This window comes from Filicampus tigris, chromosome 16, assembly GCF_054856515.1.
Source record: "Filicampus tigris isolate MCC_2025a chromosome 16, RoL_Ftig_1.0, whole genome shotgun sequence".
In the NCBI taxonomy this organism is placed as follows: domain Eukaryota; kingdom Metazoa; phylum Chordata; class Actinopteri; order Syngnathiformes; family Syngnathidae; genus Filicampus; species Filicampus tigris.
This window is the reverse complement of record NC_141232.1, coordinates 4,936,741-4,950,040: the sequence shown is the minus strand read 5'-3', so window position 1 is coordinate 4,950,040 and position 13,300 is coordinate 4,936,741. Positions and strand designations below refer to the sequence as shown.

The window sequence follows — 13,300 nt, the reverse complement described above, 5'->3', positions numbered from 1 at the left end:
TCGCAACCCTGATTAGGACAAGCGGTATAGAAAATGGATGAAAGTAATTTACAGTGAAAGTTGCACTCATGGTTGTTGCATTGAACATGTGCGATTATGTGCACAAGTTGTTTGTAGGGCAGCATATGGCCTCTTGACTTTACGTACTGTATCATGTCGCCACAGTTTGGGACCATGCTGCCCATGTGCCCAAAGGGACTGGAGAAGGCGGAGTCCCGCCAGCAGGGGCCCGGGTAGGTGGGTCGGGAAAATTCTAACTGGGTGGTTTCTCATAGAACAGAGGCATTTGAGTGGAGCTGCACATGCCTGAGCAGTGAGAGGCCCACCTCCCCTTGGCTGGCTGGCATCCCAGAGGCACAGGCACAGAAGGTTTAGCGAGCAGGAAGACAAGCAAACAAAAATTTAGAGGGAGTAAAGGGGATCCGGGTGGTTCTTTTTCAAAGGGTGTATTTTTATCTGCAGAGGGAGTAAGAGCCGTTTGCTTTTTAAGCTGACAGCCATGGCGGATACAGGGGTCCATAAGGAGCACGCAGCTCTGGCAGAGGTGCCCTGCGATGACGACGACATTGCCCTGGTGGGCGCCGCGGCGGAGCCGGCGATGGACGGCGGCAACCCCATCGAGGATGTCAAGAGCGAAGCGCAGATGCACGGCGTCATGGTCCTGACCCTGCTGGACAAGATCATCGGCGTAGTGGACCAGATCCAGCAGACCCAGACGGGGCTGGAAGGACGGCAGGAGGCCATGGAGAAGTCGGTGTCCACCATCCAGGGGGAGCTTTCCAAGCTGTCCAAGAGCCACCTGGGCACGTCCACCACCGTCACCAAGATGCTGGACAAAGTCCGCAAAGTCAGTGTCAACGTCAAGACGGTGCGCAGCAACCTGGAGAAGCAAGCGGGCCAGATTAAGAAGCTGGAGAGCAACGAAGGTGAGCTGCTCAAGAGGCGCAACTTCAAAGTCCTCATCTACCAGGTGAGTAGGGGCAAAGATGGGGGTGGAGAAACTGTGGGCTATATAAATGTATTATACTAAAATAGCAGAGAGAACAAACCAAATCTAAATCATTACCACGACACATTAACTTTCTGTAGTTTATTTCTCTTCCTTGTTTCCCTGGCAACCTGGCGGCAGAGGGCTTTGCAACCCAGCACAGCGGAGAAAGAGCAGGGGGGGGCCCACAGAAATAAGATGTCAGGCTGTCGGTTGAGAAACATTTATTTATTTACACGTGGAATTTGAACTTGAAACACTACTCTGTAGTAAATATACAAGATGTACATAAGCATGTGAACTATGTTTATTTTTAAAAAGCATATCTTCGTCTGCTGGATATTCTCCACACAATTTGCCCCTTCGCAACATTGACTGTATTCAATGTTGTTTGGTGTCGCGTGAAAGCTTCTTTCGGCCACTCCCATTCCACAGGACTTCCATCATGACTAGCCAGCTAGACGCTATTAATACGTAGGTGTAAATAAGATTATTAGCATCCCAAACGCTGGCCACGGAGAGAGGGTGGAGAGGCTCGAGATAGAATTAGAACCCCACCCCTGAGCATAGTTGGCAGGCCGTCGTGGCGCAAGATGTAGCTACTAGTATTCCAAAGGTATCCCAGAGCACCCTGGGTTATTTGTACCTGTCGGCAACTGCATTTTTTTGGCAACAAAAGTCATAAAATAAAGGCCACAATATGAGTTAATGTGCGAGAGGGTGGCAGGGGCTGAAGCGATAAAGCTAGCGTTGTGAACTTGACACTTATCGCATCTTGATGCTCCGTTTTTAGCAAGACGTGTTCTCACATCCGGCCGGGCTGAGGTTTCGTATTCAGCAGCACCGGTGCGCTTAACGCACTTCATAAGAGTTCTCATGCATGCGTGAGTTTGTCGTGATCTGTTTCGGGATGCCAAACGGTTTCCCCCCCGCCTGGGAATTTTGTAGCAGGGAGTGGTTTGGCTTCACTGTTGGTATCTGTCAGAAATTCAAGCTCAGGCATTAGGGCTGAATAAATTACACAAAGCAGGTGGCTCTCATGCTCGACGATCGTCTACATGGTCAGCGCGTTTTCACGAGAATTTAGCAGGAAATATGAAGTCGTACATTTTTAACTGGACCACTCATTGTAATAAAATAACATTGTTGCCATAAATGTCTATAATTTACATTTTAAAATTGTTCAAACTTAAATGACTGTTTTATAGTTTATATAATATAGTTGTGTAGTTTTAATTATTTGTTTATTCGAATTATGTCTTCACGTGAAATCAATCACACAAAAGGTTGGGGATGGCCGTGCCATGCTGAAAAAATGTCTACGGCGTCATTGATTAATCGACTTTGACTCGACTTTTTTCATTTTAGCTTTGACTACAAAAAATCTCGTTCAACCCAGATTTAACACCGAGTACGGTCGAACAACAAACTCCATGATTGTGACATGAAACAGAGCAATGGCCAATTAGTAAGTGACCTAAAACATTACACACTACATGAGCAGCATCTACAAACTACATGTGTGTGTGGGTTCGCTCACATCCTAAAAATCAGTAATGATGTTAAAAATCGTTTTGTGAGTCAACCCACATGTGTAAACCCTTCTTGGTCAAGCACTCCAGAAAAATGGTGACTCCGTCCACAAATCACTCCATGATACATGGCGGAGAAACGTCACTGAAAAGAGTTCTTCGCAAACCATTCCAGAGCAATTTTTTTTCGAATTTATACTTTATGTCACATCTTCCCTTTTCAGAAATAAAATTATCAGTTGTTCAGGTTGTGTTGTAAGTGACATTCTTGACTGTCATATAAGTGTAAAAAAAAAAAAAAGTCAGTTTTGGATCAGTGACTTATTCTTCTCTGCCCTCTGTCTTGGCTTCAAGGAAATTGTGGAGTTAATATTTTCAATTGCGATTAAATTCCGCTGGATGGTTATTCCAAAATCTAATTTAAAAAAATGTACGTTTTGCTATGAATTACAGTGTGCTTTTCGTACAAATTATATGTATAACTTTGAGTTATTTGTATTATAGTGAGCAAACATCTTTATTAATCAACGCTAATGCTGTTATCATTGTTTCAACCCGATCCCGTTTTCTGAGCAGCTGTTGCGAGCTAGCTGCTATCACGCTGCTTGTCGCTATTTTTTCCCCCTCCCACTCTGTTCTATTTTTTGCCAGCTGGGATGAGCTGCGTAGTTTTTAATTTGATGGCCTGGCAAGCTATCGGCAGGGTAGCAACTCTTCATTGGCCTCCATTGGAGTTTTCCCACTTTCCTCTATGTGTGCGTTAATGTGTTACACTGGGACAAGTTTAGACTGCGAATCGGGTTAAGGATGAGATAAGGGTGAGGCACGCGGAGTTTACGGCAGCATGAATGTCAGTGGAACATACAGTATATGCGTTCTTGCTTAAAGGCCTCTTGTCATTGTGTGTGGTCCTCGCTTACCGACTTCAGCTTTGCTTTCCCTAAAGGACCTTGTAGCCTGGCCCTGATAATGCAGCGTTAACTATGGGTGTCGAATTTTAATCCGACTTTAACTCCGTATCCATGCACTGAGAATAGATACGTTAGATAGCAACAGCGGGGTGCCGTGAGGTAAATCACGTGCAGGCCAAGGGTCCTCTGTTTTGAACTTCCATCATTACTTCCGTCAATACTTGAATTTGTATGTAAGTAGCTTATGCTAAAGGATTAGCAGAGGTGGGTAATCGTCCAGAAAGTAAAAACCCTGCCACAGTTTGGCTTTAGCCACAGGTGCTTCTAATCAACTGAGCTCGTTTACCTGCCGGTTGAGTAGAAGCACCTGTGGCTAAAGCCAAACTGTGGCAGGGTTTTTCTTTCTGGACCTGGATTACCCACCTCTGTGGATTAGCAAAGTCATAATTAGAGTAAATACTTGTATGAACACTTCTAGGCAATAAATATAAAACAATCAAATGAAAAACAGTGAGTTCAGAGTGTGGTGACATATACTTGCGCTACGCTAACCAAGTCATTGCGCACCGCGTAATCTCGAAACGATTTACGTCTGGACTGTCAACAGGCCAAACTTGCCCTTCTTTTAAACTGTGAGTGGCAACAAAGTATTGAGAATAACGCAGATACAAGAATCGTCAATGGGAGTAAATAGAAGTCTCATCTTGAGATGAAGACAACATGTTTCACACAAATATATAGACAAACTGTTAAATGTCAGGAGCATTGATTTTCGCGCTTCTTGCCCATGTATTTGAACAGGAAATACGCAGCTATTTTAATGATGAAAAGAAAATCAATGTAAAGCACGGACCATAGAACTAAAATGAAAAAAAAAAGGTAATCATTAGATTAGATGTTGTTTTTTACTCTTCACATGCAGGGGAGGGGTCAGAGCGGGCCTGCCTCCCCTGCCTGCCCGGTGGGGAATGGGCTGGACACTGTAAAACTGCCCTTCATCCAAATCAGTCAGAGGAACCTTCATATTTTTTCCAAGAATATGTTCCCAGCAGAACCACTAGTTGAAAGACGGCATTCTGATTAATTTTGCGTTTGTGGGTTATAAATTAAGCAGCAAAATGTATTCATTTTAGCCATCTCTAGGGGCGGCCATTTTGTCTTCTGTCGACCGAAAATGACATCACAACTGCTCACAACGACCAATCGCGGCTGACCTGTTTTCTGAATCTGAGCCGTGATTGGTCGTCGTGAGCGTTTGCGATGACATTTTCAGTCGACAGAAGACAAAATGGCCGCCCCCGGAGATGGCTAAAAACGAGTGGATGAACACTTACTCCACAAACGCAACTGTTGTGTTTGTGGAATAGTTTCAACTAGTGGGCTTGCATCGAACATATTCTTGAAAAAAAATGTTTGCGTCGACTTCCGCTTTAAAGTTTGTTTCATGATGACACCTCTGCTTTATTTATAGCTTGGTGTCTTTGTGGAGCGCGATTTAATTGTGCGACTAAATCCAGTGGCTGAGGTCTTGCGTCCGCTGGGAGCGTGAGACTGGAATCTGGGTGTGTTGCGGCTAATGCCGCCACGGGCCACTCTCGAGGCGCGGTGTGTCTCACTTAGCGTCTGCTTGTCTTTTAGCCAAACTCATCAACCTCTCGGGTATCGCTCAGCGAAATATTTGAGTGAACCAATCACCCCCACTCGTTGCAATTATACTGCACTTAGCAAACCCCGCTTCACGCCAGACAACAGCGGAGCTTATCCACAAACCCAGCACCTATTTAACATCGTGATTCAATCTCAATGGCATCTCCCTTTCGCCGTCCCTCGTCTCAGATATTCTCCCATGCAGCTCGGACCTTTCACCCGGAACCTTTTCAGTGTCTTCTTTGTCGCGCCGCTCGCACACTACGTCGCTGTCTTCATTCCATCTGTCTACGGGCCCATCATAACAAAATCCGGTGTGACGTTTCTTCCGTGCAAGCGGAAAGCTGTCTGACAGGCTTCACATTTCACTGTTGCATGTCAACTCGCAGGGTCAGTCATTCCTCACTTATACGACTTCCAGTAGTTACCTATTTAGATTCGCATTCAGGGGAAAAACGATGTGAATATTTTTCATCCATTTGCCCGTTTTCTGTACAGTTTATCCTTACTGGGGGTCATTGGTGTACTCAATATACCAAGAAAGGAAACCGACTCAAGCACAGTGAGAATGCACACTCCACAGAGGAAGGCTGGAGGCAATTTAATTACAACTAGTATTTGAGTATGTGTTTGTTGGCAGCAAGACACAAGCAGCATGAAAAGCACGACAAAACTATGCTAGTCTATGATGTTATTTTTAGTTTGGTTAATGTCCACAAAACTTGTAAATGGGCGGAGCATAGTAAGGAAGTACCCATTAAAATGACTTGTGTGTCAGGGTTGAATTTGTGGAAGATTATTTGTTCCACTTTGTGAAATAATATTTGTGAATTAACTCATTAACTTTCAGGCCCTCTTTTACCCCAACGTTTGAAAAAAAAATAGAAAAAAAATAGAAAAAAGTTTTTGGCAGTGGATAATTTATAATTTGTTTTTTTTTTTATTTTACTAAGAATTACAAAATATTAATTGAAATAGCAAAACAAATCAAATGTGTTTTGAAATCATGAATAATGTTTGTATGTTTTGTTACGTTTTTAGCAAATGTGTGATTGATTTGTACTCGATTGTGTTGCCTTTCTTTTAGTGGTGTAACTTTAATCAGAATTTGTTCTTTACATTTTTTTTAATGTGTTGTTTTCCCCTACTTTTTCAGTAAATACTGTGAGAATCTAATTCAGGTAAAAAGTGGGCACCTATGAAGTTGTAGAGTACTGTGCAAAAGTCTTGGGTCACACTAGGGACTTTGTTGTGAAGAACTGACTACATGTGGTCAGTTATAGGCCATAAGAATAATTTGATCAGTCTATCACATGATACCATGAGCTACTTTTTAAAATGTATTTATCTATTTAACTTTAATCTCATATAGTGTTGTCCGGAATGGGGGTTTGCTCCCCGTCATCCACCAGTGGAAACTCTGAGGTGGAGAAAGTGCTTCATACTACGTCAGATGTGTGTCTTATGTCAATATGAATGGCACCGTCCAAGTGCGAAGGAGCCCGTTGCCTCATCCTAAATCCCAAACACTGACTGACTGACTGGGTTTGCGAAGGGAACAGGTTTCAATTTCCATCTCACTCAATATGGAAGGGCTTTCCCGCTCGTGGAAAGAAAAAAAATACGCAACGCCCCCGTGATTGTAGAAGACGGGGATGTCGTATAACATCATCGTGTTAGTTACGTGGAATAGTGAGACCTCTGTTTGGCGATTGTGTGGTTTCCATTACTCACAGCAGAGTTGCCACAAAACGTGCATTGATTGCACTCGGCTCAAAATATGCCTGAGGGGGCTTATTTTAGCCTCGTGGCACTCGTCAGAGAGCAGCGGGTTCCAGGCGCAACACACGGACCTCCAGTGCTCTCACGCGGCCTTCTGCCGGCGGGCCCGTGTCACTCATTGTGGAAGCAGAGTGCACAGCTGCGAGGGGCAGACGGGATCCGACAGCTGATCTCACCGTGGAGGCCTCGCGACGCACTGCCAGAAAAGGAAAAAGGAAAAGCTTTGGGCGTGATGGTGGAGCCTGGTCTGGAATGTCCGTGTACATTCAGACAGCAGTAAACACTATGATCGATATTAATTGTATACCTGCCAAATAGGCAGGCAATGCAGTCGCAGTGATGCCAAGTCATGTTAGACATGGGTCAAGGGTCGCGACATGCTATATAGTGCTGTTTTATATATCGGGGGAAGCTGTCAGTGTAATGACACTGTTCGGTCTCAAGATGGAAGCGTGGAATGCTATCTGTCATCGGCTGAGATTTTGCTACCTTTTTGACTCAAATTCTCTCTGATAAAACCTTCGCTGTTGATGTTGAACCAGTGTGGCAAGCACACACAAACACACACACACACACACGTTAGGCCAACTTTTCCATAGGGTATGATTCACTGCACAGGAAACTTAAGCAACAGACCCTCCCTCGCTCACATTCAGTTGCAACCCTCACTTTACACGCAAATTGAAGATGTCACCATTTGCTACTTTTTAAATAAGGAATAAAACATAAATTTCCACCCAAGTAGAATCCAAAAACAATTAAAACATGGGCAAAAGCAAAATGTTGTTGGTCTTTCAGAGAGAGAGTACAACAATTCATGTTGTACCTACACTTGCTAGTAGGTGGTGCTATGATTACAGAATAGCTTCAGGTTTAAATGCAAGCCAAAAGTGTCAGAAAAATTCATGAAGAATTATAGTTTTTCCCCTTGTGTCAAACCATTTGGAGTTTTGTAAGTAGCATAGTCAAATTGGAAAGTGCATAATTTTCCATTGCCGGTAAGCACTATTTGACTCACTGTTTCCCTATTGGTTTCCATAGAAACAGAAGGTGATTCTTGAGATGAGATCATATTGAAACAATTGCAAAATCCTTTAAAAGCTGTATATCACTCTTGCATGACATTACAAAAGTCCCTTTTCAATTCTTGGCTGTGAAAGTTTATACCTAATGGATTCTCATGTGTGTGTGTGTGTGTGTGTGCATGCGTGTTGCTTTTTCTTTGGCTTTTGTAGTGTTTATTGGCAGATCCAAAAGCAGACTCATAGTCATAAATGACATCACACAAGTCTGAGATTAACTCTAAATGTGTTTTTTTCTTTTTCTTTGGCTTGAAGGGGACTATTTTTTTTTTTTTCAGTAATTGTCAACTACTATTACTTTTTACACAAAAATTCGAAGCGTGAGGCACATCAGCAAAGCCTTCATCATTACATTTTTTTACTACTCTTGTAGGACCGTAATGAAATCAATCGAACACAATTTCCGATTTTAACCGATTTTTTTTCTCTCAGCTTATTGAAAAAGAAATAACAATCAAAACAAGTTTTGCTTTTTTCTTCTTTTTTTCCATTTGCTTAAATTTCTCCTAATAATAAGAGAGTGTGTGGGTATTTGGGAGGCTGTTGGCAATGTCCACCCCATTCATTGGATAGGTACATTTCAGTGACAGAGACTCTCTACTCCTCGCTTTTTAGCCACAGGTACTCTGAAATTCTAAATATACCAAAAGTCATCCTGATAGATAAACTTGACTGAATTGAGTAAATTGATTCACCCTAAGCTTCCACCTCATGACATCACTTTCTTCAGTGTGCAATGAGCCAGCAGCCGTCCATTTTGTTTGATTAAGATGCTTCGACGTTCACCCCGGCGTAGCGTCGTCATGGCGTCAGTTGTTTGCCCTTCTGAACTACACCAGCTGCGGCAGGCGAGGTGTGGAGCTGGTTGCCGTGGCGACTAGTTTACCTGTTGCCATGCAGTAGGCAAGAGGGGGCGGGGGGGCGTTCAGGGTGGCGGCGGTGTCCATCTATAGATAGGGCTGAGCACCAGCTTGGCGAGCGGCCAGAGAAATGTCGGTTGGAATCCAGGGAGAGGAAAAGGCCAGCCCAGAATAAACCCACCCAGACAGAAGCACACCACCCCCGACCCAGTCCACTCCACTCCACAGGGAGGGAATGTCCATTTTTACGACTGGATCATATGTCGTTGTTGGACTGCGGCCTATTCTTTCATCTCTCTGCTGTCTTGACTTTGACAAGTCAGACAATTTCAAATTTTTCGTGAATTAAAAATAGCTTTTGACTGTGCAGGGATCCAAAATGCATTCCATTTGCTCAATGTCTCATATCATGTGAATTCAGTCACTTGATTTTTTTCTTTTCAGTTTTTTTATTAGTCATTATGTATACGATAATTTTTCATTTCAATTTATAACTGATTGAATGCAATCATTTAGTTTTTCTTAAATTGTATCATGTGTATTTATTTAGTAATTACTCATTTTATATTTGCATAAATGTTGAGTGTGTTAATTTTTGTAACCTTTGTTTTATTAATTATCTTTATCATTGTTATTATTGTTGTTGTCTTTATTATTTTCAATTAATATATGGTCATGACAGTACATGTTATTAATCTTTTTCTGTTGTAATTCATATAAATATGGCATCACACATTTATATAATATTAGAGGTGCAATGATAAATTGATTCGTTGACAACTAATTGTTTTTCAAATTAATTGATTATTATTTTTGATAATCGATGAATCGTTTGGATATCTTTTTTGGATGCAGAATGAAATTAATTTCTTCCTCTAAGCCGTGTAGCTTTACAGATATTTTTTAGATGTTGTTTTTGATTGATACCAACCACACCAACCTCAATTTGGTAGCGTAATGATGCCCTTTTAGCCACCCAGTGCAGCGTGCAGCCACTGGATGGCACTCTGCAATTGGTTTTTGCACTCCATGAATCTTTCAAAAGGATGACTCAGAAGCTTCCAAATCCAGTCCTCACCCAGATGCTAATTACTCTTTCAACATGATAATTGAAAAAAAAAACTCACAGTCGTAATATACTTCAATATTTGTAAATGGTTTTGCATTTCAGCACATATCAAATTATTCTAATCAGTTGAAATTCTGCTCCAATTAATTTCCTTTGTCCTATTCCATCTTTCCAGGACCAAATGAAGGCTGCAAAGACACCCAAGCCAGCAGAGGCGGCCGCTGAGGACGGGACGGTGGAGGGTCTCCAGCAGATACCCGAGGAGGGCGGCGAGGGCCAGCCGGCCAACCTCAACTCGGACGAAGAGGTGGAGATCGAAGAGATCGTGGAGGAGTCCCGAACCAAGCGCCTGCAGCGCTCCACCAAGAGGCAAGTGGACAGCATCAAGAAGGCCTTCTCCAAGGAGAAGATGGAGAAGACCAAGCTGAAGACCAAGGAGAACCTGGAGAAGACCAAGCAGAGGACCCGCGAGAACCTGGAGAAGACCAGGCAAAAAACCCGCGACAACCTGGAAAAGACCAAGCACAGCCTGGAGAAGAAGATGAGCAAACTGGGCACCCGCATGACCCCCAACGTGGAACGCCGAGTCAAAATGAAGAGCTCCAAGGAGAAGGTGAAGAAGTCCCTCACGCCCGACCACACCGTCTACGCCCGCTCCAAGACCAGCGTCTACCGCGTGCCTCCCTTCACCTTCTACGTCAAGAAGATCCGCGATGGCGCGGAGGAGGTGGCGGACCCCGCCGCCATGACAGAGGAGACGGAGGCGGGGCGCCTGCCCGAGGGCGAGGAGAATGGGCTGGGCGTGCACGTGGATGTGGCGGAGGGGCAGCTGGTAAGCGTAGACAGCCTGGAGATGGAGGCCGTGCTGAAGGACCCTCAGCTGGTCACGGTGGAGGCGGACCACAGAGAGAAGACCCAGCGTGACTAGAGAGTCCATCCCCATAAAAGGCAGAGGAAACACGGAATCTCCATGAGGACACATCAGTAGCCATGAGGACTCGATGCAAATATTCACATCTGTTCCATTTTTTTTTTTTTTTTTTTTTATGTATCCAAAAGCGTTTCATACTCATTTCACTTTTCCACATTTCAAGGAAAACCAAGCAACGCTAATAGGCTAATAGGCTACACCTTTTTACACAGGACCGGTTTGAGCTTTTTTGCTTGTCGTTTTCATGAATGGAGTGCTAACTAGGATGACAAAAAGGTATAAATATTCTTTGCTGTTGTGATCTATAGTAATATATTTGCCATGTACGGCATGCACACGCGAGTAGCGATGGTAATGGGAAGTTGTCTGTCTGGAAGTTTTCAGGGTAGTAGGTCTCAGGGTGCTCCTGTGGTCAAAAGACGGGTGGCCATTTGGTTAAGTTACCTTGAGGGTTTGGGGGAAATATTAAGTGATATTTGTAATGGCATAGGTACGCTGGATGTTCTCAACTCCTCTTTCCATGCCAGTGTTGTATGCTGCAAAATGCACGGTGGATATAAAAAGTCTACACACCCCTGTTCAAATATCAGGTTTTAATGACACAAAAATGAGAACAAAACATTTTAAAACGTCTTTCTCCATTCGCCTAATGGGACCTGTAATCTGTACAACGAAATGAAATTCTTTCAGGGGAGGAAGTTAAAAAAAACAACAACAGAGATAATGATGTTACAAGTGGGGATGTGGCTGCGTTCAGACTGAATCAATGTGTTGCCACACCTGCCATCGTTTAAAGTGCCAAACACAGTGAGGCTTCTACTAAAATGCAGACAAATGTTGGGAAAAGCCCACTAGAACAGCTGAATTGCATTCATGGGCACATCCCCAAACTTGACTAACCCGCCACCACATTGACAAGGTCAACTAGCAAGCAAATACTTGTATGTGCTACTTATCAGAAGCGAAGGTTAGGGTAACCAGCGCATCACCCAAAAAAAAATGCAGCTCTGTTTATCTTTTGGCTTGGACATGACAGCGGGTTCAAAGCATAAGTGGGAGATGTGGGTTTTTCTGGATAATAATGTTTAATAGGGCACCACTTGAATGTGGCTCTGGTTCTTCACCCAGCCTTGTTGATAATGTCAGGGGCGGAGGCATTCTTATGTGAATTCGCCCTGCTGTTATGTTAACAGTTAGCGGAAGTACAGAACAGCTTGCTCCCAGACAAATATTCACAGATAAAATTAAAAGTGCAACTTGATGAGTGGGCAGCCAGTCCAAATATATTTTACATAATATAGAATTATTATTATCTACTATAAGAAGCTAGTATTACCCCTTCTACAATGTGCAAACTTGGGTATGTCTAAATTGTAGATAAAAAAAAAAAACATTGCATTGCATTGATTGTGCATTTAAAAAAAAAGAAAAGCAGTTGTGAGGACCCTAGCAAGGTTTTCATAAGTGGAGTGTAATTATTGTGAGCGTGCAGCAAATAGGCAACGTTCCGGCGTCCACTTTTCCATACACATACATGTACACGCAGCATCCATTTTCGATGCTTAGAGATTGTTGTGTGTGACCTGGTTGCGGTTGTTCACAAGCCCACCATATAACACAGGAGGACATCCAAGCAATCAGTGAGCTGCAGAATTCAACCAAAAAGAGTGCTCCCTTTGAGCAGCGTGCAGAGTAGAGAACAGAACAGTGAGAACCAGAAGAAATATGAAGTGTGTATGTGTGTGCTGGTGTTATTGTATTGAGTAACTGCAATACACCCCACAGCGATTTAATTGTAGCATTAAGTAGAATACAGTAGGATCAGAAAAGGGCTCATATAGTTTTTATGCATTACAACATAGAAATAATCAGTTGCTGATGTGTGTATGGCATTGTTTTGTGAATCAAGCATTGATTTACGTGTAAAATGTAGTATTATATTAAGGAAATCTACAAAGTGCTGTCAGTACTGTACTCTAAATGTTTGCTTTTTCAGCGGGGCGTTCCCCACGCCTGGGTAAACATAAAAACTGCTAAAAAGAATGGACTCATAATGCCCAATACATTACATTTGAATAATAAAGAGTGCATATTTTTCTCCCTTGTGTTTTTTTTTTTTGCGTTTCTCCTACATTTAAAACATGAATCTCTCTCTCTCTCTCTCTCGCTCTCTCTCTCTCTCTCTCTATATATATATATATATATATATATATGTGTGTGTGTGTGTGTGTGTATGTAATGTATGTACGTATGTATGTATGTATTTTTACGTTCATTTTAAAAAATATATAACATTCAGATTTTTCCTAAATTGTATAGACACATAACTTGTTTATTTATCAAATTTCATCAGTATTGCCCTGTGCTAACATACCAAATATACTCTAGTATATTTATTTCCATATTTAATAGTCATTTCATTTGTAGATATTGATCTGCGGGGCCAAAAAATTAACGGCAATAGCGTTGGTGACGTCATCATTGCCAGTAATTCAGAT

The 13,300-nt window shown here is 42.7% G+C and overlaps 1 protein-coding gene across 1 annotated transcript; it reads left to right on the top strand.

Moving 5' to 3' along the window:
• Positions 1-303: 303 nt before the first annotated feature.
• cavin1a (caveolae associated protein 1a) lies at positions 304-12,900 on the top strand. The gene is made up of 2 exons (XM_086055878.1): positions 304-970; positions 10,047-12,900. Exons 1-2 carry the CDS (start codon positions 500-502, stop codon positions 10,797-10,799), a joined length of 1,224 nt encoding a protein of 407 aa, XP_085912004.1. The 5' UTR covers positions 304-499; the 3' UTR covers positions 10,800-12,900.
• The last annotated feature ends 400 nt before the right edge of the window (positions 12,901-13,300 follow it).